The sequence below is a fragment of the Botryllus schlosseri genome, chromosome 10, assembly GCF_051294905.1.
Source record: "Botryllus schlosseri isolate E-star chromosome 10, Bs_hap1, whole genome shotgun sequence".
In the NCBI taxonomy this organism is placed as follows: domain Eukaryota; kingdom Metazoa; phylum Chordata; class Ascidiacea; order Stolidobranchia; family Styelidae; genus Botryllus; species Botryllus schlosseri.
The window spans coordinates 1,356,328-1,381,906 of record NC_137245.1 but is presented as its reverse complement, the minus strand read 5'-3'; the positions used below and the strand labels follow the sequence as shown (position 1 = coordinate 1,381,906).

General features: G+C 39.4%; 1 protein-coding gene across 5 annotated transcripts; it reads right to left on the bottom strand.

Moving 5' to 3' along the window:
• Positions 1–90: 90 nt before the first annotated feature.
• Positions 91–20,526, bottom strand: LOC145448297 (atlastin-1-like). 5 transcript variants are annotated; one of them, XM_080326666.1, is made up of 11 exons: positions 19,668–20,516; positions 18,532–18,720; positions 17,398–17,538; positions 16,500–16,655; positions 14,648–14,707; positions 11,137–11,362; positions 9,000–9,184; positions 8,532–8,603; positions 7,586–7,783; positions 6,327–6,398; positions 92–4,291 (listed from the first exon to the last, which is right to left on the bottom strand). In XM_080326666.1, exons 2-11 carry the CDS (start codon positions 18,568–18,570, stop codon positions 4,055–4,057), a joined length of 1,386 nt encoding a protein of 461 aa, XP_080182792.1. In that variant the 5' UTR covers positions 18,571–18,720; positions 19,668–20,516; the 3' UTR covers positions 92–4,054. The 5 variants fall into 5 exon arrangements, with proteins under 5 accessions (XP_080182791.1, XP_080182792.1, XP_080182790.1 ...); XM_080326664.1 differs by having other exon boundaries at positions 93–4,291; positions 18,532–18,728; positions 19,672–20,526; XM_080326662.1 differs by lacking the exon at positions 19,668–20,516 and having other exon boundaries at positions 93–4,291; positions 18,532–19,659.
• Positions 20,527–25,579: the final 5,053 nt, after the last annotated feature.

The following is a 25,579-nucleotide window of genomic DNA, read 5'->3' as shown; positions in this document are numbered from 1 at the left end:
TAAATTGTTTCATTGTGGCACAGCTCGAATTATCCACTATGCAATTAACATGAAAGAAAGATTTGCTAAATATCCTTCATTTTTCAAGTTTTTATAACATGGAATCTCTAATATCCTGAAATGTACGAATCATTCAAATATGGCAGATATCTCATTCTGTAAAATAAAAATGTAGATAAAAAATCCAAGTGTAGCTCTTGTGTATGAGTCAGCAACTAATAAAGAGATTGAACTTACTAATTTTGTCATTGCACACTATCCTGATTACACGCACACAAACTTTTACTACCAACAGACATTGGTCATAAATTTAGTTAAGTAGTCAAAGACCATATAGCCTATGTCTAGTAGTCTACATGTACTTAATCAAGTATTCAAGGATTGGGACTTGCAGTCTTTCTTAATTATTTGTTCGACCCAAACGGCTAAGCTACACTACAAATATTTTTAATTTTGTCAAGTGGGAAGCAGCGTTTGGTCATATTTACATCATTTTTACAATTTTACAAAACCAGCCGATGCATTTGCTCTGTCACAGTATGATGGTATAATTCCAAAAATTGCATCAATTTTGACTGCATCGCGAAAACGCATATTGCGATTTTCTTCACCTGTGCAACTGAGTTACTAAATTACAATTTGCAAGTATTGTCTAATTTTATCTATATCAGGGGTGGGCAACTTTTTCGGCCAAAGCGACACATGAGATATACGAACCATTGCACGGGCAAATGGAATGTTGATAGCCTTTTTTAGTCGTCCGATAGGAGCGAACAGTATAAGGTAACATTGCAAACAAGACTTATATTAATACGCTTTATAATTGATAACAATATGCCATGCAACTGTGCGGTGCGCAGTCAGGCCCTGGTCGCGCGAAGCGCGAAATTTTTTTGCAAGATAATGAATGAATTATATCAATAAATATGTTGCTAACATACATTGGGGGGTCGCATCTGTATACCACTGGGCTCATTTGGCAAGGATAGGATTATCCGACGTTTAGACATAGCAAAATCGACGGTATCAGTGAACATGCCTCTATCATTTTTTGCAAATGTTTTGTCGACGATTTCGCTGCGAGTGCACAAGCAAAGCCGCATGTTGGACCACACGTTATCTCCTAATTGCGATAGTTAGACTCAATTCTGTGAATAATATGTATTTATAATTTTCAGAAGGGGGCTCAAATACTGAATGCAAGAAATCTAGTGACAATGAATCATGCGAAGTACGGAGAAAAATTTCAAGTCAAATAAATCTGCTATGATATATTCTACTTTATGGTCAGATACGAAGATCTGGGATAAATGTGGCTGACCCCTGGATACGCCAATGCGTCAGAACTGTTGTTTTAGTCATCATCAAATTTTGGTTGGCCTTGCAATTGTACCTGATGTCATAAATAATTTCGAGAATTAAATCGCAGCCCACATCAAACCTTCTCGTGTGCCAAATTTGGCCTGCGTGCCATGGGCTGGCCGCACCTGATCTGTATGGTTATTAATAACAGTGATTGGTGGTACATAAAAATTAAATTGAAAATTCTTTGAAAGCAAAATATTTCAATATTTCAATATTTTCATGATAGAGTAGTTGGAGTCGGAGTAGAGTCGAAGTCAGGGTCATTCTCACAAACTCCGACTCCGACTCCAGTCAGTATTTTCTCCACGACTCCGACTCCGACTCCAGCTATTATAGTTTTCACGACTCCGACTCCATCAAGCGAAAGTTATCCAGACTCCGACTCCACCGACTCCGACTCCGACTCCACAGCCCTGACCCGTAGACAGGAACGAAACAGCACTTCGTCAGTCCCCACCCAAAAATAAACAAATAAATAATAAACTTGGGTCTTGGTCTCTCATATCACCTACCCGTATCACCTTGTTCGATTTTGCCACGAAAATAGTTGTACTGTTAAGTGAGCCAGCGCCAGGCGCGAAAAGTTTCGATAATTCATGATAAAATCGGTCAATATGACCGGGAAGTGCATATATATTGCTATCAATTTCTTGACCTCGCTGCTCACGTAATCAGATTTACCGGTAGAGCTGAGTGAGGTGTCTTGGAAACTGTAGGGCCCATTAGTATGATTCCGTAAAATGTTATTTCGTGACCTGTCCGCTATATCAAAAAACATAGAATCGCCAAAATGTAGGCTTCTAAACTAAGAGTCGCATACGATTTCCAATTGGTATTTCTTCACTGGAATATAATTTTCTCCTGCGGGATGGTAGTTGTCTCGTGGGGTTCAGATTGCCCAGACAGTATTTTGTACATATAGCGAAGTTTTCGGTCAGGATAAGGGCAGTCCTGTTCGGCCAAGGTTTTCTCGCTGCCGATCGTTCTGACACACTTCTTGGAGTCGCATGTTACATGGCCTAAAACATAATATGTCTAGATGCGTCGTGGCGCGGTAATGGCCAACGCCGATATGCCCATTGCCGATTTCTATAAATATTGCGCATTTATTCTTGGGGATGAGTAGCCTCCCCAAAAATCAAGATATTTAGCAGCATGAAATCACGCCTAGAGTGATATAAAATTGAAAAAGATGCACAATACTCGATACTTTATGCTAATTCACGAAATAATGTTTGAGCCTCCTTCGAGCTCGTCCTCCCTTCCATCGGGAATTTGGCGTGTGGCAGTTATGGTCCTGTCTTTACCCATATCTCTAGCTACTGCTCGTTCAACTGGAAAGTTATGGCACATTGCATTGAAACAGCAGTGACGTAACCATAGCAGTCTACTCACGACTTTCCTGCAATCCTAATTAAAAACTCCAGACTCCGAGCCAAGCAAGTGTATTTAATAAATATAAATCTCATTTTTTGTCATAACTCGATTGCTTGATATTTTTGGGGGCCGCAGTTGGGAATCATTGAATTTAGATGCTTTGAGAATTATTACTAGATATATGTATCATAAGTATCGTAAATGTTGGAATAGTATTTGAAAACTCAGATTATTTGACTGGTGAAAATGCTACCCTAACTAATTGTTCACAGGCTAGCACCAAATAATACTGATCTAGTTATATAGTTTACGGTCAACCAACTACTTTTGTATTGAGTATGGTTCCAGTTGTTGCTGCGGATTTTGAAAAATAAATAGTTCTAATTCTAGTTTTAGTTGTGTATTCAAAAAACATCATTACATGCTGAACAACTGATGTATACATGCCGTCGTGTGGCGTGAATCGTGATAATAGTGTGCTGCTCTAGCAGCCATCGCTATAGCTCAGACTCATTACCACTAATAGTGGCGAAACGAGGGGGCATGCTTTAGGGGTCGAAACCCATCCGTTCAAGTGGAGAGCCGATCCGATATCGATAAAATGAAATTTAACAAGATGCTTCGGAATTGAGTTAGTTGTGTTTTGGTTATTATGTTGCTAATTTGTAGCTAGTTCTAGTTCTAGTTGCTAGTTTTGATAGCCTTACGTGAGTAGTTATAGTTGCAGTTAGTTGCTAGTATTGAAGTGAGTCGTTGCAGTCGTAGTTCTAGTTTCGAGTTTCGAAGTGAGTAGTTGTAGTTGTGAGATTTGAAAAGAGACTAGTTCTAGTTCTAATTGTAGTCGCGATTTTTGAATAGGTAATAGTTTCGGTTCTATTCACAGTTGCGCATTTTGGAAAGTAAGAAGGTGTCGTTCTAGTTCTAGTTGCGAGTTTTGAAGTGAGTAGTTGTAGTTCTATAGTTGTAGTTGCTAGTTTTGAAAAGAGGATATAATTCTAATTGTAGTTGCTATTTTTGAAGAGTGGATCCTTCCGGTTCCATTTCAAGTTGCGCTTTTTTAAAAGTGAGTAGTGTTAGTTCTAGTTCTAGTTGCGAGTTTTGAAAAATGAGTAGTTGTAACTTTAGTTGCGCATTTTTGAAAAGGGAGTAGTTCAATTTATAATTCTACCTGTGATATTCTGAAATTGAGTAGTTTTTTAGTTGTAGTTCTAGTTGCGCATTTTCATAGGTGAGTAGTGCTATAGTATTATCACGCGTTTTGAAATTCCTATAGTTTGTATAAGACTGGGATACATATTCAATGGATCAAACTTCACATCATTTCATTCCTTGCCTTTTCCTTGTCGACTCTCATCGCCTCCTCGTTGTCTCGCTTAAACTTTTGAAATGACATCTTCACACGTTCTTGTAATTGGCTCAACTTTTCGGGAAACCTCTGATACAACTGGTCACTCTTGTAGTTATCGAACACCACTGACGATATCGCCGTATGGAGTGATTCCAAGTCTTTGTCTCCCCAGTAATTTTTCCCTTCGTTAGTGCAATGCTGCTGTAGAAAGACAATATCTCTGTATCATTCCATGATATCATGTAAATATTTGGAACCCTATCTTGCTCTGCGGAGTGATTTCAAAATTAATTGATGTCCGCGTAACACCGTTCGTAAACCAAAAATATTCAACATTACAAATTCATTGCAGCTCACTACACTATAAATCTGTGGTTCCTGAGGTCACGAATGGTGTCAATTTGGGTCGCGGCCGCATAAGCGCTATTGTTGAACATACGTATTATTTGCTGAATACCTTGCAAAAGCCATTAGCGCGATTACCGGTGGATACTTCATCACCTATCAAGTCACCTGTGTTCGACACTATAGCCACGCGCAGAAGCAATGTTATGACAACATAATGATCATGAAATATGTTATGACAACATAATCATCATGAAATATGTGCCCACCCCTGTATTACACAAGTCGGTGTGATGTAACAGTAACGTTACGTTTGTCGGCGTGGAAAACTCTAAAACCTTAAGATAAGACGAAGTGAAAGGAAAATGTCCTTTGATGAAACGCATATCTCTATGAATTTGCATTATTCGCCTCTGCGGGTCGCTTTTGTCCCCGGAATCCATGCCGCAAGGACATATCAATACCATAATGCCAGTACCTGATAGTCTCGGACTTACACGTTGTACACCCCTAGATTCAAGCAACCCATCGGTGTCAAGCGATATTAGGATAATAGGGTTATCTCATAATTGCGAATACGCTTGGACTCATATCTGTATGTTTAGCATATTTTTCGATTTTGTTCTATAGTTCTATCTATAATTCTATGTGTGTGTGTCTGTGTGTGTGTGTGTGTGTGGGGGGGGGGGTCACCATATTAAAATCATGAAATCCAGCGACACTAAATTTAGCGAAGGAATATTTTCAAGAAAAGTAAATGTGCCCAAACTTAGTCTACTTTATGTTGATTTTGCGATACGATTATGGGACCTACTCTAGTATAGTGTCAATGTTCTCTCTAAACTGCGCACGTGCGCAAATACGCAGTACTGACACGGTCTCTGAGCATAAAAAATCAAAGTTCCGCACAAATAATCCTTGAGCTGGTAAGTGTGCGCAGACTCGTCAAAAATTAAATGGAACATTGTTTGGGGTGCGTCAGTTTTGGTCATGTGCTGGATATTATGATAGGGGCGCGCATTGCTGTTTAGTGCTTGGTTTTGTAAAATCAAGATATGTTTTGAATTATTCCGTATTCCCCGGATGGGCTTGAAATTTCCTGCAACGAGCACGTGAAACGACTATGCAAGAAATGTTTGAAACCCTTGATGTATACGAAAAGCAGACAATACAAAAGAGTGGTAGATAAATACTATGAAAAAGAAATTTCAGTGAAATCATTCTCCCGAATCAATGAATAATTAGTAATAAATCATGTTTCATAGAACTGCGTGGCGTTAAATCGGTAATCTGCTCCCTCCACATTGGAAATGCATTTCGCCAGGTTTGTGAGGTGTGGGCGTGAGATTTAATAATACTCGGATTTGAGACTCGCTCTAATAAGGACAACGACTGCTATAAGGTGACTAAAGGGTACCGAGTAAGGCAGTAACACACGTGTCTATTAAAAAAGTATATTTTTTTCAATTTTTATCATGATACGTAGCCACGATAATTCTGAGCCAAAATTATACGAAATCTTCAGACAAGAGGCGTAACGGACTCCTCGGGGGCCCACAACACCAATCGGCTCAACACATGTTTCCGAAGATTGTTATATACGAATGATATGTCCGTCGCGGCATCCATTGTATAGGGTTATCATACGCCCTCTTTTTTCGGGTTTTTGAACATGTCTTCTGAGGACGTCTAAATATCCTCCTTTTTGAGATTTTGTCTTCTTTTTGAGGAATTTTGGTCAAATTCATAGCAAAATTCGACTGAGATTCCGCAAATGAGCTGACCTTTTTTAGTCAACCGACTGCGAAGTGAGAAAAATAATATGGCAACCCTACCATTGTATCGCATGTAAAAAAAATATGTTCACATAAAATCAAAGTCATATACGTACATTCTTAAACTGTAATTCGTAATCTTCCGTCAAGCGTTCTATCAGTTGCAATACCTTGGATTCAGATACACTCTGCAAAACAGGCGGGATACAGGTGGAGTATACACAAATCTACAAACATTTGAATGTAGACAGTGTAAAATGACATCAACACAAGTTTAAAGAAGGCGAAACCAGTGCGAAAGTATGGAATCACAAACATTGCAAGCAATAACAAATTAAGTATTTGTCTGGAAGAAAATTGAGGTGTTTGATGTAAAACTGATCGTACTGCACTGATCTACATTCTTCCGAATCGGCGGCCATGTTATTATGCCTTGAGACCTAGATCTACAGTAGGCTACCGTATAAGTGAGTAGCCTACCGAAGAAAATGCACGGAAAGAGTTACTGAAAATGTCATATTAGAAATTATATAATAATTATGCATAATTTTCGCTAGCTCATAGGTGTAGCATAGCATCAAATATATTCAGTTGCCAATCTCAGTTTATGTAAACGTAAATATATTCTGTACAATTTACCAATGCCCTGTCAGTTAGCTTTGTTTTGTACTCGTCTTCTGCTATTCATAAATTTAGCATTGCTACATAATACAGGAGTTCCAAAACTTATTTACACCGTGGCCCCGTTAGAAAAAAATCGAAAGATCAATAGCCCCCGTTTTTTGAACCTTAAACTTTCCTGGTATCATTGACTCAGTAGTAAGAACTGTTGAACATAAAACACATTGTGGCTCGTAGCCTACATTCCAATGTCATGTATATATTCATAGCCAGGCTTAGGATGACTTTCATCATAATTCCTTATTTTGCAAGGGTAGCCGTTGCGCAAATTTTATTGTACCAGTATTAAATCCAACAGTAAAAGAAGTAAAGTTAACTCAAGATCAAGAAGTAGGCTACCTTATTGCTGTACTAGTATTTTAATAACATTTTAATCGATTTCTTTTGTTATTATGGAGTAAACTTTAACTACTTGGAGACGACAAATGTTTTCATCTCCTCTCCTAAAAAACCCTAGGCATACAGGTTAGGAGCCCTTACTACAATACCTAAAAATTTGTTGTCGCCAGTGTTACGGAGCGAATTTCATACTTTATCATACTGGTTTCTATTGAATCCCTCTAGTGTGCCGATAACTCTCAGAAAGAGGTATCCAAGTTATAATGAATGTATTCTTGTTTATGTTGTGAGGTGATTAAGCAATCACAAGATTATATATATTCCCCCGTCACGCATCAGGAATTAATGCACTTACTTTTATGACCTGGTTTATCCTCGTCACCTGCCGAAATTCCCTCTCTAACGAAGTCAACAAATGATGACGGTATTTCGCACGGGATTCTTCTCCGCCAAAGCGAGTTAAATCGCTGTAAAACTTCATAGATGCGGCATGCAAGTCGCAGTGCATCTCTTGCAAGGCAACATCGTCGTAAAAGTTGTCACCCGTGAACATCTGAATTTGTAAATTGCGGATTTTTCCTTGAATTGATGTATATTCGATATTTGTGCTGTATTACTAATGAAAAAACTACAAGGGGAATAGTAATGTTCAAGTCTAGGTTGGTGACTACGTGCAATGCATGTTCGTTAACAAAAATATCGACATTCAACATTCAAATGCCAGTATTGGAAATGTAATGTACGCAGAGGTGGTGAAAGTAATCTTTGATACTCGAGTGGAAGTGGAAGAAATTTCGTAAATATATAGCCTACTCAAGTCCAAGACGAAGCACCAATTTCCATGTACGTAAAAAGTACATTCTGGGTCTATAGTTTCGAATAAAAAACTGAAAACTGTTAATGCAAAAGTAGAAGTCGTCTAGAATGATAAGCACGTAGGAATAGGATGTTGTATAGTTTTTATCCTTGTTGATTTTGGGGCATTTAAACTAAAACTACTTTATACTTTACAAAAGTTTAAGTGTCTGATGGAACAAACTTACTTGGAGTACGTGAAAAAGTAGAAGTACTTCTTTACCGACCCCCTCTAAATGTAGGATAATGACATTGCTGCTTCAAGACACAGTTGGAACACATTGTTTAGGTGTGAGAAGTCATTGTATCACTTTTCATTGCTTGCGATTGACATCAATCGTGTATAGATAATAATTTTGTTCTGTTTTCCGAGCCTACTATTGTCCTATTCAATCGTGACTCTTAATACGTACACAATTACAATGCATACATAGGACATACGATACCTCAGAAAATCCCTCCCGGTACTTCGTGACACTCCTCTGCTGTGCTTCGAGATTTTGGACAGCCGCCACAGTCTAAAGATAACGTGCCACCATACGCTTGCGATTCGAATGATACATATTGGCCTATATCTATCTATATATCGCATATAGTACATAGGATGTATAAATTGAAAGAGAGAGAGAGAAAATATTAAAGGGATTAGATGTTTTTGTAGCTCACAAGGGGAGAATCTCGGATCCATTGAGCCCCTTCGAAGTCTAATTATTAAAAATCAAATTTTACACAGGGTGTTTTTCAACCAAACGGAACATCGTGGAATGGGTCAGATCAACAACTTCCCCAAATTCGTTTGAAGGACCACCCTACCTTAAACTGTTTATGACTATATACAAAAAAAAAACAGATGGACACTATTAACTGAAAATGTAAACTGGATTTGACATGCGTTATATTCCTAACATATCTACCTGCATCATCCTATTCACAGATGGAAGTTTGCCACTGTTGAGGCTATCCATGCTGTCTTCGAGAAATTGCATTATCGCATTTGCGTGCAGAGGTTGGCCGTTAATGCGTTTCACAACAAGATTCTCTGGCTTTAATATTTGATGCACAAATTCCTTCGTGTGTGCTCGGAACTTTTGCTCGATGTCTATAAATTTACACGTAGGTTATTTCTATCGGTATCGATCAAGCATATGATATGTGAAATTCAACTTGGGTAGCTGGCCGGATTCAAGCCTTTGTATCCAGGGTTGCAATGATTCGAGTCCTGACTCGACTCGAGTCCGACTCTAATCACTATTTTCTGATGACTCGACTTGACTCGAGTCGTTTTCTCAAAATCCGGAAATGACTCGACTCGACTCGAGTCAAAACTATAAAAGTGAGATTGACTTGTGACTCGAAGCCTTGTGACTTCATTACAACCCTGTAGGCCTATCATTCGCGGGCTGTACCAGTTAGGTGATTCCGAAATGCTATCTTCAAACACATGTTACCAACCCTTGTTTTTCACTTCAATACTTTATAATCAAAATCTATATACGATTATAATGATAATTAGCCTAGTTGTAAATTGCATATTACGGATCATTGAATCTCTATTCTAGCAGCACCATTTCGCAAACACTAATGTATTATGCTAAATACAATTATTCAGTTATTATTATTGGTAGCCTAGTACTAAAATCGAGATAGTGGTGATAATCACATCACATGTTTTATGCGCCACTTCTGTAACAGTTGTCAAAACAAATATAAATAACGAGCCTGTAATACTTCACATTAAAGAACACTGTTTCTCTTTCGACTACGGTATACATATTTCGCAGAGTTGAAAAACTCCTAAATTGATTGTAATTTGAATTACTGGAATCGCGTAAAGTTGGAATTGTATTATATTCCAAATTAGAATAAAATCAATATCGGTTCATATCCAATCAAAATTAATTTTCATCAGCACAAGAATGACAAATATCTGTACACCAAGCTATGCTTGTTACTGATCTCAGGTATCATTTCGAGAAAACCAGAAGTGAGATTATGATTAAATTGAGACCATAGAAAATTTCATAAATTAGATTAGAATTGTACTACTGGCAGTCGAATTCAGTGGTTCAAACTATCCGCACGTTTGCTAGCATCCTGGTTGCGTTTTGTGATATGACGATAGGGAGCGCACGAGATCTTTCACCATCACAAGGGGGCGAATGGATTCAGATGTTGAATGCGACCCGCGTGCTCGAACGTTTGCCCACCTCTGGCATAGTGTAACGTCAATGGATATTGTAGGCACAGGGCCGCAAGTGCCGCACGTCAAACCCCCCAATTGGGGTGGAGGTCGTTGACTAGGGGTTGCGACCTCAGTGGGGTCGGTTGCGTATTCTTTTGGGATCGCAGAGACGAAAATAAATACATGACTATAACAAGAATGTCAATTAACAAGATGCTATAGGCGGCATTACTGAATATTGTAGGTCATTTTTCCAAATCGACAAAAAAAGACATTTCAGTAATGCGAACCCGGCAAACAGATCAGTCATTTTAATGCGCCACCTACTACAAGGTAAAGTAGGTGTCTTGCCTTCACTATGAAGAATAAAGTGTCGGGTACCTAGAAATTAATGGAACGGGAATCCCACCTTCCAGGAAAACTACAATTGACCGGTAGTTCTATGTAATAACAATATGCATACATGCATGCTCATTGCTCATGCTCATTGCTCATGCTCATGTATCGTTATCTGTACGTCGCGTGACACAGAATTTCACGTAGGCCTACCACTAGTTGACTACTGCGTTTGGATTGAGATAGAAATAGTTCCACGTTGCTATATAGTCTTGATAGACGGAAGTCGACGAGTTCATAATTGTATAATTGCTATTACTGCGCACCTCGTCGCCAGCTTCCAACACGGGCCGTGCGAAGCTTTGGGCGAAGGTGCTTATCATTTCTCTAGTAATCAGAATGGGGTCACGGAACAATTTGAAATCGAAATTTGTGGTCGTGACCATAAAACGGTTATGAACCCCTGAGCTGAAGAGCAAACGACCGAAACAGCTGCGAAAATGAAGAACTGTAGTTGAAAACACCAAACATACCGCTCAGTCTTAGATCCCGTACATGATCAGTCTCTGCTGTCTTTTTTCCAGGATATGGCAAAAGGAAGCAATTTGTAGCCTCAAACGTTTTCTGTAAGTGGCTTCTTACGGATCCTTGAGTTGCACTTTGTTTTTGCAGCACCTCATCCAAGTACTTGGCACCACCCTTCATTCCGAAATCGAGTTCGACAGCGTGGGGCCAGTCTCGAATAAGGAAGGTCAGTGTCTGCGTATGGTAATGAAATATGTAGAAGGTAACTTTTATGGTAGTATGACTATACACATACAGGGGCCTATATGTAGGGTTTGGAACAAGGATTCTATAATACTCTAATCTGAATCGAGTAAAATATTTAACGGTTCGATCAGGGCCGAAACAGTACTTCGTCAGACACCCCAAAAATGTTAGTCGTAGGCCCCACAAATGGCCATAGCCGAGCTTCCCGGCCCGTCGCGTCGGGCGACAAAACCAAAAACAAAAAAATTCAGGGGATTTTGGTCACTCGTGTACCTTTTTCTGCAGTCGCGCCCAGCGCTACAAAATTCATATCCAAGGTTGAATTTATAGTCTATAATATTGGTAATGGAATATATTGCAATTAATTTATCACCCTCTCTTAGGCCACCTGATCAAATATACTGGTAGGCCTGAGGAAGGTGGTGACTTCGAATAGAAATCACAGGACTATTCCGAGCCGGCCACCTAGGCGCTGATCGACCATATATATATATTGATGTATTCAGCAAACACGCCGCGGTAATTTTGGCTAAGGTTTTATTTGGTAACACAGTTCATGAGATCGCATGTTGGCCGAAACTTCATAGTCTGGGTGCGTCGTGGAGCGGTAATTGCCGGTACCGAAATGTATATTTTATTGTAAATGATGCGTGTTTATTATTGGGGCGCGAAGGTTTGGAGTTATATTAATTTTTCCACAAAATAGTCTATAATTTGTGTTGATTCGCGAAATAATTTTGGGCCCCCCTACGAAATCGAGCACCCTAATTGGGGTTGGGGGTTGGGGTGGGGTTGGTGCGGCAGTTACGGTCCTCGATTCGAGTCGAATACCCAGAGAGTATTCTTTCGGGTACTGAAATGATAGGCACATCTTTGCTAAAATTTAATTTATCACGAGAATAGCATAGCTCAGAACGGTGGTTCTCAACCGTTTTGACCTCGCGTACCGGTAAAAATTCAAAACATATGTTGCACGCCGGTCAATTACGACAAAATGTATGCCACTCATCTGTAATATTTGAAACATAATTTAATGCGGCCTTATATATTTAAGATATGCATGATTCTATTGAATTTCTGCTAGGCAAAGTTCTGCGAATGGCCACTAACTTGATTATAACTGTTTTGTAGGGTTACCATATTTCGGGACCCGAAAATGAGGACACTTTTCAAAAATTCTGAAAGCTAGTAGCGGAAAAAAAAAACTGGTAATTTGGAAAAATTTTCGACGGATAGTACTCTGTTGCCTTGAAAAAAGGTTATCTTTCTGACTCGACTCCTAAATTACCTGATTTTACCCTATTTCAGCTGTGTTGACCTCCGGGGACCCGTTCAATTTATTGAAAAAGGGGGACGAATCCTGTTAAAAGATGACACTTGGTAACCCTATTGTTTGGTATCATTTTAAAGAGATGCGATTTTGACGACTTTGATCTATTGTACTGCCAAGTGTCGCTTGATTGCACAGCCGGAATTTGACGAAGTTAGATGAAAAGTCACATATAACATGACCGAAATGAATTGCAGCCTACTTCTAAACAGCTTGGTACAACGCTTGCACCATTGTGACGTACTACCGAAGTAGACCATGAACTATGTGACACCATGCACACAAATTAGTTTAAAATTTGATGTTATGTTTCTCTAATGAATGGACAAGCGTCCAATTTATAGTAATTTGGTATCGAGAGATTGAATTGTAATATATTTGGCGGACCGGAGGCGAACTAGCCACGGTTTAAGCTCCACTGTGGAAACCTTGAACCGTGATTGGTCGCACTGCAGCACACGAAACATGTAGTTAAGCTACAATCGTGAGTGGAAATGATATGTCCGTCATGATCAACCCACAGCATTGTCACAAAGTGCCATGAAATAGGCTTAGCCGAAAAAATACTGAATAACCTTCATTTGCGGTAAAACAACTGGCATTGTATGATGTGAGGTGGCAAAAAAGTACATAGCTTTTCACATGCATCTCTCATATACTGATCACGTCATAATGCAATGGCGGAAAAACATTTTGGCTTACGGGTCGCATCATAGTAAATGGGGATTATTAGCCAAACGCATTATTTTTATTCAATTATATAGTGACCGAGTAAATATGCAGATAATATAAATGAATAATCAGCACAAACTAGCCGAAATATACCGTCCGAAATATTCACAAGACCGTCCTCACTAACCAATTTGACAAAATACGCGATAAAAGTCGCTTGTGCCGATTGTTACAACAGGATGGAAATTTGAATCTGTGACCAACGATCTGTTCATAGATGTGCTGATTCTACTTTTGCTTCACCTCCAGGACATACAATGCTGACAGTATCATCACCATGTTGCTTTTACAATATATTGATAATACAAATAGAGAATACTTCTGTTATGTTCTTGATCTTGTTTGAACAATAACTCAATACGACGTGGTTGCAATAAGAAATCAGTATATTATCAGCAGAATAACTTTAAGACAGGCGACACGATCCAGAGTGCAGTTAAACGAAAAAGACCCCGAGACAACAGAACACAGGGTAGAAATACGAAGCACGACACACGAGGAAATAATGATTGGCGGTAATACCAACGTAAAATGCACGAACATAACAACTTCAACAAATATCGAGGAAGAATTCGGTTTATCAAGCATCGCACTAAAAGTAATAATCTTGCTGTAATTTCAAATTAAAAATCAAGCACGTTAACCGAAGTATATCATTTCTGTTTTGACTTTCCGTGATGCTTACAAGCGAAATCTTTAAAACTTCGAGGGACTTGAGGTCAGGCTATTACGGTAGCAACAAACATAAACATAAACATCATAGAAAGACTATATCACATTATTGTCATGGTGAAATATATTACGAGAATATTCTGTCAAGTTGCCGAAATAATTTGATTTTTAGTATGCATTTTATCAATATTTTTCATGAGGGTTTTGGGTGCCACACAAACCGGCGCTGCGGGCCGCGTGCGCTACTCGATTTTGCCTACCTGTAGACATGGTAGGAGTGCTAAATACCAAAACACGACCTAGAATTCCTTCTCTGCCTTGATTGCGTAAAGATAGTGCCACAGTGATGAAATGGAGCGGTGCAAGTCGTAACTATATTTTATCTGTAGTTCGACTATGATGGCTATATGAGGAAAATGACTGCTGTCAAAATTTTGAGCACCGCCGGTTTTCATTTGAGACCACATATTCTATAGAACGCAGTGCATCCTTTTATCAGTCAGAGATATAAATTACAAATATAAATAGTTGTCACCCACCTGAAACGGCTTATGGCTTGAACTAGCTTCTTTAGCAGCTCGCGCATATTCGGTGAAGTACTAGAACAAACGGGAGTTGATTATTTTTGTCTTATTATGCGGAGTTGGTGCAAGACCAAGGGTCGGTCACGAAGTCAGTATAATATGTATTGTAAAAATCACAAAATGCACCGACAAAGATATCACGTTAACAATTAGTATGTTTGTAACTGGGCATACATATAAATATAGTTGGTTTAAATATTTTCATCATGAAAAACGTAAATATCATGCGGTGCCCAAAGTGGCATAAATATTTCAAATACATCAAACACACTAACAAACTAACAAACTATGTGTTGATAATAATACATATAGATGATATACATGGTAGTATAGGTAGGTATGCCAAAGATAATTATTTCGATTCAAACTGAGATATACCGACAAAAAGTCCTACCCCCAATCGTAGGTAGGTATTGTGAGCGAGAACATTTATGTATACTATAGCGCAGGGGCGGGCAACTTCTCCAGTCGGCGGGCCGGATTTAGGAAAATTGAGTAGGCCTACTTGGCGGGCCGGATTGCTAAATTGATACATCATCGGCCATTTATCCACATATACAAGGAATAAATCGTATTTAATGAATGTATTTTAACGACAGCAATGTCACTTCAAAGCCAATTCTCGCCCCTGATGGCGAGGACAATGTGTATTTGAGAATAACGTTGTCATACAGGCGCCCCCATGTCTGCTTCTATCTTATCTGATCAAACAACACACGGTGCAATCCCTAATTAAGTTTCAAGGCGTTCGATAGGTCCGGTAACCCTAATTTACCTAGATATCAATTCATCAGGGTGGAGTAGGTGACGGTATAGCCTCGTTGTTCAATTGTGTGGCCTGATTAATCTCGATATTGAATTCATGTGACCTGCGACCCGTTTTGAGTTGGCGACCCCTGGCATATGCGGTGCAAAAAGCCTAGAAGTGTGCCGTGCTACAAGTCGGCGGTTACGGAATCAAAAATAAGAAATATCAGCCTGGTGTAAATGACGATTGACCATTGTAGTCGACAAAAATCATGATTACCACAGACGACATTAGGGTTGAGTGCATCGTAAATGCCGATAATGCAAGTCTTCTCGCTTCCACGAACTTCAGACAGGGCCGCGGGCCACATTATCATGCAAGACGGAAATCTGTCCGCGGGCCGGGCAAAATCCCTTCGCGGGCCGGATCCGGCCCGCGGGCCGTATGTTGCCCGCCCCTGCTATAGCGGCTCTATTATATAAATCTCGAATTTTTCCCTTTTGAGTGACTCCAGCTTCTAATTTTTGTCATAATTTAGACATCAGCAACTATACTGACATACTCGTTTGCACGTCATCAGTTCAAACACGGCGTCATTATTTCTAAATGCACAACTACAGATAAATATGATTGCAGGTAGGCCTATGCTCTTACTTTATTGGATTGATGATTTCAATATGGCATCACAGTGGATTCTTCTTTACTCAAGTGAATTCTCGGTTGAGTTGGTTGAGCAAGTAGGCAAAATCTACTGGAGTACTTCAAAAAGGTGGGTAACCTCGTTCTGACCAACTTCACTCGCATCATAAATGATTAAATAGGATTTATAAACCAAATATTTGCCAGAGGATAATACTACCCTATAAATAACCATAACTGTTCACACACTGGTATACCCACTATCTAACAATTTACCATTCTATATAGTTGGTGGACGGGAAACTACGTAAGTATTTTCAATAGTTCTACTTCTACATCCACAGTTGCGCATTTTTGAAAATGTGCATTTATAGTTGTCACGCCAGATTGAAATTGATAACCGCATAATTGAAATAGTACCTCAAGATATTCAAGGTCACTGTCGTGTATCTGCTGAGAAAGGTTGTAGATGAGCACCGAGCTCAATAACGTGCTCAATGCAAACACGACGCAATTCTTTGCGTTGTCCATCTGGCCGTCGAACAGGCCTTGAGTATCCATGAGTAAAATGACCACCTTAAGAGAAAATGCGATTATTTGCTAGGAAGCAGGGGAGAACAACGCATAACAGGGTTGTCAAACTATGGTACGCAAGGGGATTTTAGGGTGTACGTAAATTTATTTTTAGGCACTGTTTTTTTCAATCGCCATTACGAACGGGACAATTCGGATTGAATGAACACCTCCACAGAACAGAGGTTTCTGCGACGCCTATCCGTGCCCATAGTGGAGTCATCGAAGGACTCACGCCATTTTGTGATAGATTATCCGGCACTTGAACAACGCAGACAGATACTGAGAACCAGCGCACAGCGAAAGAGAATGCAATTGAACTTGGACAACTTATTGACGTATACACCAATACCTTACAACACGTTATCGAGTTTGCAGCTTCCTCTGGACGACGCATATAATTATTGACAACTAACTTTCAACTGAGAATATCTTATACTAAAGTTAGCGTGTGTTATTGATGGAATTTATCGACTTGTGCTCCAAAAGACCAAAGCTGTTATAAGCACCATAACATGATTTTATTAATAAATATTTATAGGAAAAGTGTCTCGAGTCATATCACTTGGCCGTGTCATGCCAGATAATCAATTCTACGTCGAGTCGATACATAAATGGACTCAAGTGGAGTCGATTCATTTTCTATTTTTAAGAAAATGACCCCGGCTAAGTCGATCCAACGAAAAAAAAATCCACTCGAGTCAATTCATGATTGGAGTCAATTACAGTCATGCAACGTACGCACCTCTTCTCCATTTTTCTCAGAGATAAAGATCTCTCTATGGATAACAATTCCGGCCGTGACTGGATTTCTCCCTCCTTTCCAGGAGAAGCCGTTGTCATTGACAGGACTGTCGTCGTGTCCCATCCACATTGTGTTGCGATACTGAAACGAGTTCACCTGTAAGTTTGTCTCACAAGAAAAATACACTCCTAGCAAAGAGTGTGTGTATTCACACTTCACACCTAAAAGGCGACACACAAAAACAGATCCTTCACCGCAAAAGTCAGAAAGTCCTCGGGGTGTCGATCGAATACTTCACCCCAATTGTTAAGAAAGACTGAACAGCATTCCTTATCCGTGTGTTTCAAGTAGAGGTGGCCGCAATATCATATTAGGCTACTTTTTCTTTTTCCAAGTACTGAGGTAGGTTTCCTCCAATTGCAGTAGGCTACTTACAATAAATGTAACTCCCCGCTACTTTTACTTCGTAATATTATCTGATTTACTTACTTACTTTTAGCTGGTTGCAATTTGTCAAGTATTAGTATTAATTTCTTCCGATGGGAAAGACAGAGAAACTGAAACGGATAAATTCAGAGGATTCAGGTCTTCACGGAGTACCAAAGAAAATTGATTTTCACACTTTAAGTAAAGTCCAGAATTTTCGTCGTGCTCAGCTGACAGCTTCCGACGGAACCTGAGAACGTATTTATGACTGTTTTTCGCAACTACTAACTTGCTTGAGTAGAATTAAAGCCAGCAAATTCTACATTATTGCAAGTAGTTTTGGGTGGCTACTTCTACTGCTACTTGAGAAGCTTCCTTGACTTCTTTGACCATCTCTTGCTTCATGTCAGAGTCAATTTGAGTCAATCATCATTTTAATCCCCGTTTTTTCTTCTCTGTAGCCTATATATTCGAATTCATTCATGGCACTGTTACAAGTCCTTCGTGCCTATATACGTGGTTACCTCCCTAATTCATTCCGTTACTTCTTGCTTCATTTGTGATTATTCTCATTAGTGAGGCAAAATTTGGATTAAAATGTAATGTTTGATTGATCTCGCGGTATCATTCTAAGGTAGGTTTCATTTTCGTGTATCGCCTTTTGGGTGAGAATATATATTATTTTCCTAAGAGTGTATATATACGTACTCCTTGTCGCCGCAGGTATCGCAGGAAAAAGTTTAACATGAAAGACTTCCCTTTGCGAAAACTTCCGGCGATGGAAATGATACAGATCTTTTTGCCGTTTAATTTCGGATCGGTAAATACAGTTCTGACTCCCTCCCGATTCAATTCGAGCTTTCCGTTATTCTCGATGACGATGGGTATCGCATGTTGCTGCGCAGCTGTAATAAAAGTCAAGTTCATGTACGTAACGTGTATCTTCAGTCGTATTACTACAACAGGGGTTTCCAACCTGTGGTCTGGGGTGCCATGAAAACGATTATCATTTTCGGTCCACTCCACATTAACAAAACAAAGAGATTAAAATGTATTAAAAACAATCGTACTGCAGCAAGCAACGTCTTAATTTTGAGTTTACTTTATTAGTTTTACTTTATATTTATTATAAATATTATTTTAAAATTTCCGCAATGGCAATGAATTATGTATGATTAAACTTATCTTAAACTTGGAATGAAATATGTACATGACATTGGAGTGTGCAAGCCTGGATGTATTTATGTTCAAAAATTCTTACTAATGAGTCAACGAAACCAGGAAAGCTAAAACTTAATAAAGTTCTTCAACATTTTCAAACGGGGAAGCAATGTTGAATTATATTATATTATGATTGGAGCAGGCCCATTCAAGAGTTTCTTAGCGCTTTTGTAATGTTACGCGTATAGCCCGACTTCTTACCTTCCCAAACACGCTACCTCTCAGGAGCTAACCTCTAGGTCTGATCAGATGTTCGCAAGGTTGGATGGAAAATAACGTATAATATAAACGTTGTTATTACCAGCTTTTGGATATAGTATTTACAGCAAGGTCAGCAACAGAGAGCTCCATACAGGCTAAGATATGATGTATACAGTGGTTCTGTCGCCAGCGCCTTTTGAGGGCGAATTGAATTTCGAATCCATTCTGCTTTGCACATTAACAAATCTACTGAACGAATGATTTAGAAGCCACGAGTGTTGCAACGCCATTGAAAATGACGATGAGCTTTAAGGATCATCACCAATTTGGCAAATTCTCGTGGATACAATAAAAGCGGACAGAACGACTGACTCCGTTACTTCGTTCTGTATGATATATTAAATGTAAAGTAAAATGTTTACTTACCCATTTTCTTTTCTGGAGAAGCTCTCTATATGCAATATCGAGAAAATTATTTCTGATTACCACATACGACAACGTATTACAGTGGAGGTTCACGGCTTCATTGACGATAATATAAATCTACACAGATAGAGTCAATCAGGACCGATCGAGCCCGGCTGCAGTGGTATTGGATAACTTATGAAGTTCAGATCACTTCAGTTCAGTGTAATAATAATTTCAATAATTCAAAACACAACACAATTGAGATGAAGTCGCGACAATAGTTGGACTAGTCTCCCAATCAAACATCGACATGGCTTATATTCATGTAAACCGGGGGTGTCAAACATGCGGCCCGCGACACGATTCTGAAAAATGCCTATGTTATCCACCACATTTCTAACAAATGTTGAAATTTTTAGTACGAAATACATTCATTAAATAATCCCTCAATATAGAAAACATCTAGTATATTTTCATGTTCGTACGCCATATCATAACCATCCGGCAGCGATGTTATGGTTTCACACTCGCAGCTATTAGGAACAAGTTGCTTCCATTGATACGAATTCTGAGACGGCAAAAAATGCACATTGATTTCGCTGGGAAAATGGGAAATTGGACCAAAAGCAATTATGTGCAGAAGCGAAAACGTCGGTTAGAAACCCGATTCGCGATACAATAATAATGACCCAAATTATCTAAACGTCTGCGTTTACGGTTAAATCGCTTGTATTGCTTGCTATGCATAGGGCAATACATGACTATATTGTCTGATTACGAATAAAACAAGACATCATAGCAATATATGCCAACGTATATGTCCTCGGTAAAGTCGCGGTTTTGGCAGTGTATATATATATATCTATCTATTCAACCGGCAAATCATTGAAATTTTTCCAATTTCATTGTTTGCGAATAGAGGTGATACCTTGATAGAATAGAACCCTATGGTCATGATTATTAAGTTAGTAACCTTGATATTTGAGTATTTGGGTGACAAAACAAGGGCATGGATTTTGAGGTAACATTTTGGAATCATTTGACTGGTCCGGCCCGCGAGTGCTCCGAAGGTTTGAATCCGGCCCCCGACGCAATTTGAGGTTGACACCTCTGATGTAAACAATGCCTCATATACCGTGAAATGGCGTACCAACGCTGGCTACCCTTTGCTGTGGGATTTGGGAAGTAGCCTGGGGCCCGCGGATGGCTTTTTATCGTGGACGGTTCGTATCGAATCAAATAATTCAGTGGTAGTTATTCCCGTCCTGCAATTCATCATACCCGATAACATGCTAAAATGCGCAGACTGTGAACCAGTGGTTCTCAAACGGATGGGGGGGGGGGGGGGCGGGTGCCCCCCTCTTTTGGGGTGTGAGAGCATCAGAAGAGGGCGTGAAGCCATAGTTCACTGATAATTTTTTCGCGCCCGGCAAGATGTACCTCCAGCTCATTATTATTGCTCTGTATATTGTCCTAATTTCATATTTGGCAGTCCTCTCATCAACAGCCATAACCTTCAATGGCTTCAAACTATCCATCGGGATTGCTAGCATTCGGATATCTCTCTTTAAACGTTATGAAATCACGATAAGAGGGGGTTGGGGGCGACATTTTTCACTATCATAAACGGGGCGTGTATAAAAAAATTTGATAACCTCTGCTGAAAACGAAAATCGTGTATTTCGACGATTTTCATGTTTGCGTGGGGTGTAAATCAATTAAATGGGACTTCCAGTTACCAAATTGTGCTAAATACCCAAATGCCAATATGTGACAATCAGTAAAATACTCCAATAATGCATGTGGATATATATCCCTAAGCTAAAATGTTGTTGGTTCTGATTTCATGCCCATCAAGAAATCCCAGAAATTCGGTACACTCCACTGCAACCTATAGGGTAGGCTATATATCCCCGTAACGAATTACTGCATTAGACTCACTCACACCGATTTGAGAGGCGGGGAAGCACAATTGGTATCAGAAAATGCCGTTTACCTGATTTATATCCAACGCAATGGTGCCAATACGATTATTACACCTCTTTACAATCATGGATTTACAGTGATTAACTCAGAATAACTAATAAATGACGGCAGACTGACAATTAGTTAGTAGTAATTCTAGATGTCGAATTATATTATTAGAGCGATATGCCGGTAATTTAATTATATTCTAACTTGTGAAAAGTTTCTCTGCTCCAATTCTAATTCCAATCTAATTTTTGAAATGTTGCTATGCTCTCAATATAATTCTAATCTAATTTCCGGTTTTCCTGAAAATACTACAGAAGAACTGTATCGTGCGAAACAAGCCGAGCTTGCTGTAGAAGCATTTGTCATTCTTGTGCTTATGAGAACGATCTTTGATTTGATACGAACCGAGCTCGATTGAATCTCCCATTTTTCGCGGAATTATTAATTCAAGTTCTAATCTAATTCCGAAAAAAAAAACTGTGTAGCTATAATTGTAATTCATAACTAAGTTGGCAACGCTGGAAATCTTCTAGTTGAACAACTCCACTCCATGCTGGCTATATGTCTGACTGATGACACCGCGGTCTTCTGTCCTTCGATCACCGATACTGAGTGAGCTATCGCTGAAGATATATAATGGCTACTAATTTCAGTAGGCACTCAGGACAGCGATCATAACAATAGCGATTTATTCGAGTCAGTGACTTCCGAAAGAGCCATTGTTCGTATTGCGATCGCATGAAAACAGATACTGTTGATAGAGACTTTACTGGCTATAACTGTTAGGGAATGGTGGAGATGTATATTGTCTGGATTTTGGGATCCACCTAGACAGGATTCCGGCAAGATTTTTGAAACATAATTGCATACGGATTCAAATTTTCGCCGGAGTGCAGGACCAGTACAGAAATTATGCTGTGATTCACGCACACAGGTGTGATTTTAGTACGGTGGTGCGTATTAATATTTATTAATCAAATCATGTTATGGCGCTTATAGCAGTGTTGGCCTTTTGCACCACAAGGCCATAAATTCCATCAATAACACAAGCTTTACTACTTGCAGTTTCAGTATAAGATGTTCTCAGTGGAGAGTTAATTGTCAATAATTATAAACGTCACCTCGAGGAACCTACAAAACTGCCTACGTGTTGTAACATATTGGTGACTGGCTTCTGGATTGCAACCAAATTATGAAGAATTATAGCAAATTCACACTTGATGACTTGAAATTGACTCGATCCATGAGCCAATCCACATTTTTAAACTGCCGAGTCAATTAAATTCAAGTCATTTTCGCAAAGTGACTCGAGTTAAGTCCTGACGCATCATCCAACTTTTTCAGTAGTTCTGCAGTGTTGACTAAAAAGAACAAAAGGTCATCATCTCACATTTTGCTACCCCCTAGCAGCATCTTGCTCATGGTGCAAAGTCATAAGCGCCAAATGACTGCTACGCCACTGTGCCTCACATGCTGCCGGGACGAGTATAAGGAGGAAATTATTAAAACCTTCAATAATTAAACAGGTCAACAATAAAATTCATTTTGAAAATGCATGATATGTTAGATCGATTAAGGGGTATTTACTAAATTGACTCAAAGTTTCAAGATAATTATTTTTGCTACATATGCAATGAAGAAATCTATGATAATGAGTAAACATAGGCAGGGTTGTATCTAAGGGTTGAGACCAATTCTTCTCCTTAACTAAGTATTGCTCAAATACGTATCTCCACTCAACTAAGTATCGATCGATACTCAACGTCAAGTGCCCGCCTATTCTCGTTGCTCAGTTCAGTGTCGATTTCCACACGTTATTTTCCGAAATTGCGTTGCCAGATATCATACTGTCCTATATGGTGTGGACAAGAGGTGGTCAAAGCTACTCAAGTAGAAGTAGAAGTAACGACGAAAAAATCTACTCAAGTACGAGTAGAATTACTTCTTCCATGAGCAACTTAAAACAACTGAAAGTAGAAGTAGAATTGACTGACTTTAAATCTACTCAAGTAAGTAAGTAGTTGTGAAAACGATCGTAATTCGTTCGCATGGATTATCAAGAGCTGCAAAATGGTCTATGCGAAAGTTGCAGAGCTTGATCCATATTGATGCCTAATCGGGTGAAGCGCGATAGATTGTTTTAATTCATGACTAAAACGGTCAATATGGTCAAGAATTACATACCGATTGCTATCAATTTTTATCCTCTCTCTGCTCACGTAATCACATTTACTGGTAGAGCTGAGTGAGGTGTGTATGATAGGTAGGACCCCTCAATAGTAATTAAACATCTCCGGATGTTTACCCGTTGGCAGGAACTAAGCAGCACTTCGTCAGGGCCCCAAAAAACTCGAGTCTTGGGCTCCCATAGGGTGATAAACCGTCTCCCATCACGCTGCTCGCTTTTGCCACAATGTTATAGTTGTAACCCAGTGTTTAGTGAGCGAGCGCGAGGCGCGAAAATTTCGATAATTCATGATAATGTCGGTCAATAAGATCGGGAAATGCATATAGATTGCTATAAATTTCTTGACCTCTCTACTCACGTAATCACATTTACCGGTAGAGCTGAGTGAGGTATCTTTGAAACTGTAGAGCCAGTAACTAATAATTAAACATCCGCTGGTATGAATTCGTTACATGATGTTATTTCGTGACCTCCTGTCTGCTATATCAAAAAATATAGAATCGCCCAAACGTACTAAAGTAAAAGATCACACGATTTCGAATTGGTATTTCTTCACTGGCATATAATTTTTCCCTGCGGGATGGTATACCTATTTGTCTTGTGAGGTTCAGATTGCCAAGACAGGAACATTCGGCGCAAACCTGTATGTGTTTTGTATATATAACGAAGTTTTCGGTCAGCATAAGGGCAGTCTTTTTCGGACAAGGTTGTCTCGCTGCCGATCGTTCCGGCACATTTCTTGAAGTCGGATGTTATACATGGGCTAAAACATGGTGCGGCGTGGCGCTGTAATGGACAACACCTATATGCCCATTTCTATAAATCTTGCGTACTTTTTCTTGGGAGAAGAGTACCCAATAATCAAGATATTTGGCAATTTGAAATCGCACCTATCGCGAAAATTTTTTTGGGCCCCCTTCGAGCTCGCCCCCCCCCCCAATTGGGTAATAACGGTTAGCCGGTTAAGGGATTATTCGCAGCCTTTTTTATTATCTGGTATCCGGATATAATTCTGCTGGCTAACCGGATAAAAGAGTATCGTTGCTGAAGCATTTTATACTTTTTAGTAAGTTTCAATAAGGGTGGATTGCACAGATGTCGATTAATCCCTAATCGCCGATTAAACGTCAGTAATCGGCTGGCTTCCGTGGCACAGATGCCGATTTGCCACTAATCGGTGAATTTTAATCGGCCAAATATTATCCGCCGAGCGAGGTGTCTAGAAAGTTAATCGGCTGTGTGCTTCGCGTTGACTGCGGTCTGGGCTGGCTACAGGTACACTAGTATTTGGTATTGAGATGGTGTTAACTGGATGCTTTGACGTGCAGTTGCGGTATTAGCTGGCGCATATTATGGGTGTGGGCCTACCACAGCCGATAGTACCTTATGCTATGATTACCGGTATGACATTTTTTACAGACTGTACTGTACACTGTACAGAATTCGATAGTATACTTTGGAAATAAAATACGACGACGGAAAATTGCAACAGACAGGAAAAGTTTAGAATAATTGAATTGATAGAAGAATATATTGAAACCAAAGAAGACAAAAAGACTGACGGCAAAACAAAAAGATGTGGCCTGAGATGTAATCAGTGAGAAATATGCAGCTACGAATACCGGTCCTGCGCGTGCAGCCGTACAACTGGCCAAATCCAGAATGTATTGAAAAATTTGAAACGAAAAGCAAAAAAGTTATATGCATCACGACTCGTCGAACGGGCCAAAATTGGCCCACCTCCAGTTGACGAACTCCTTGGAA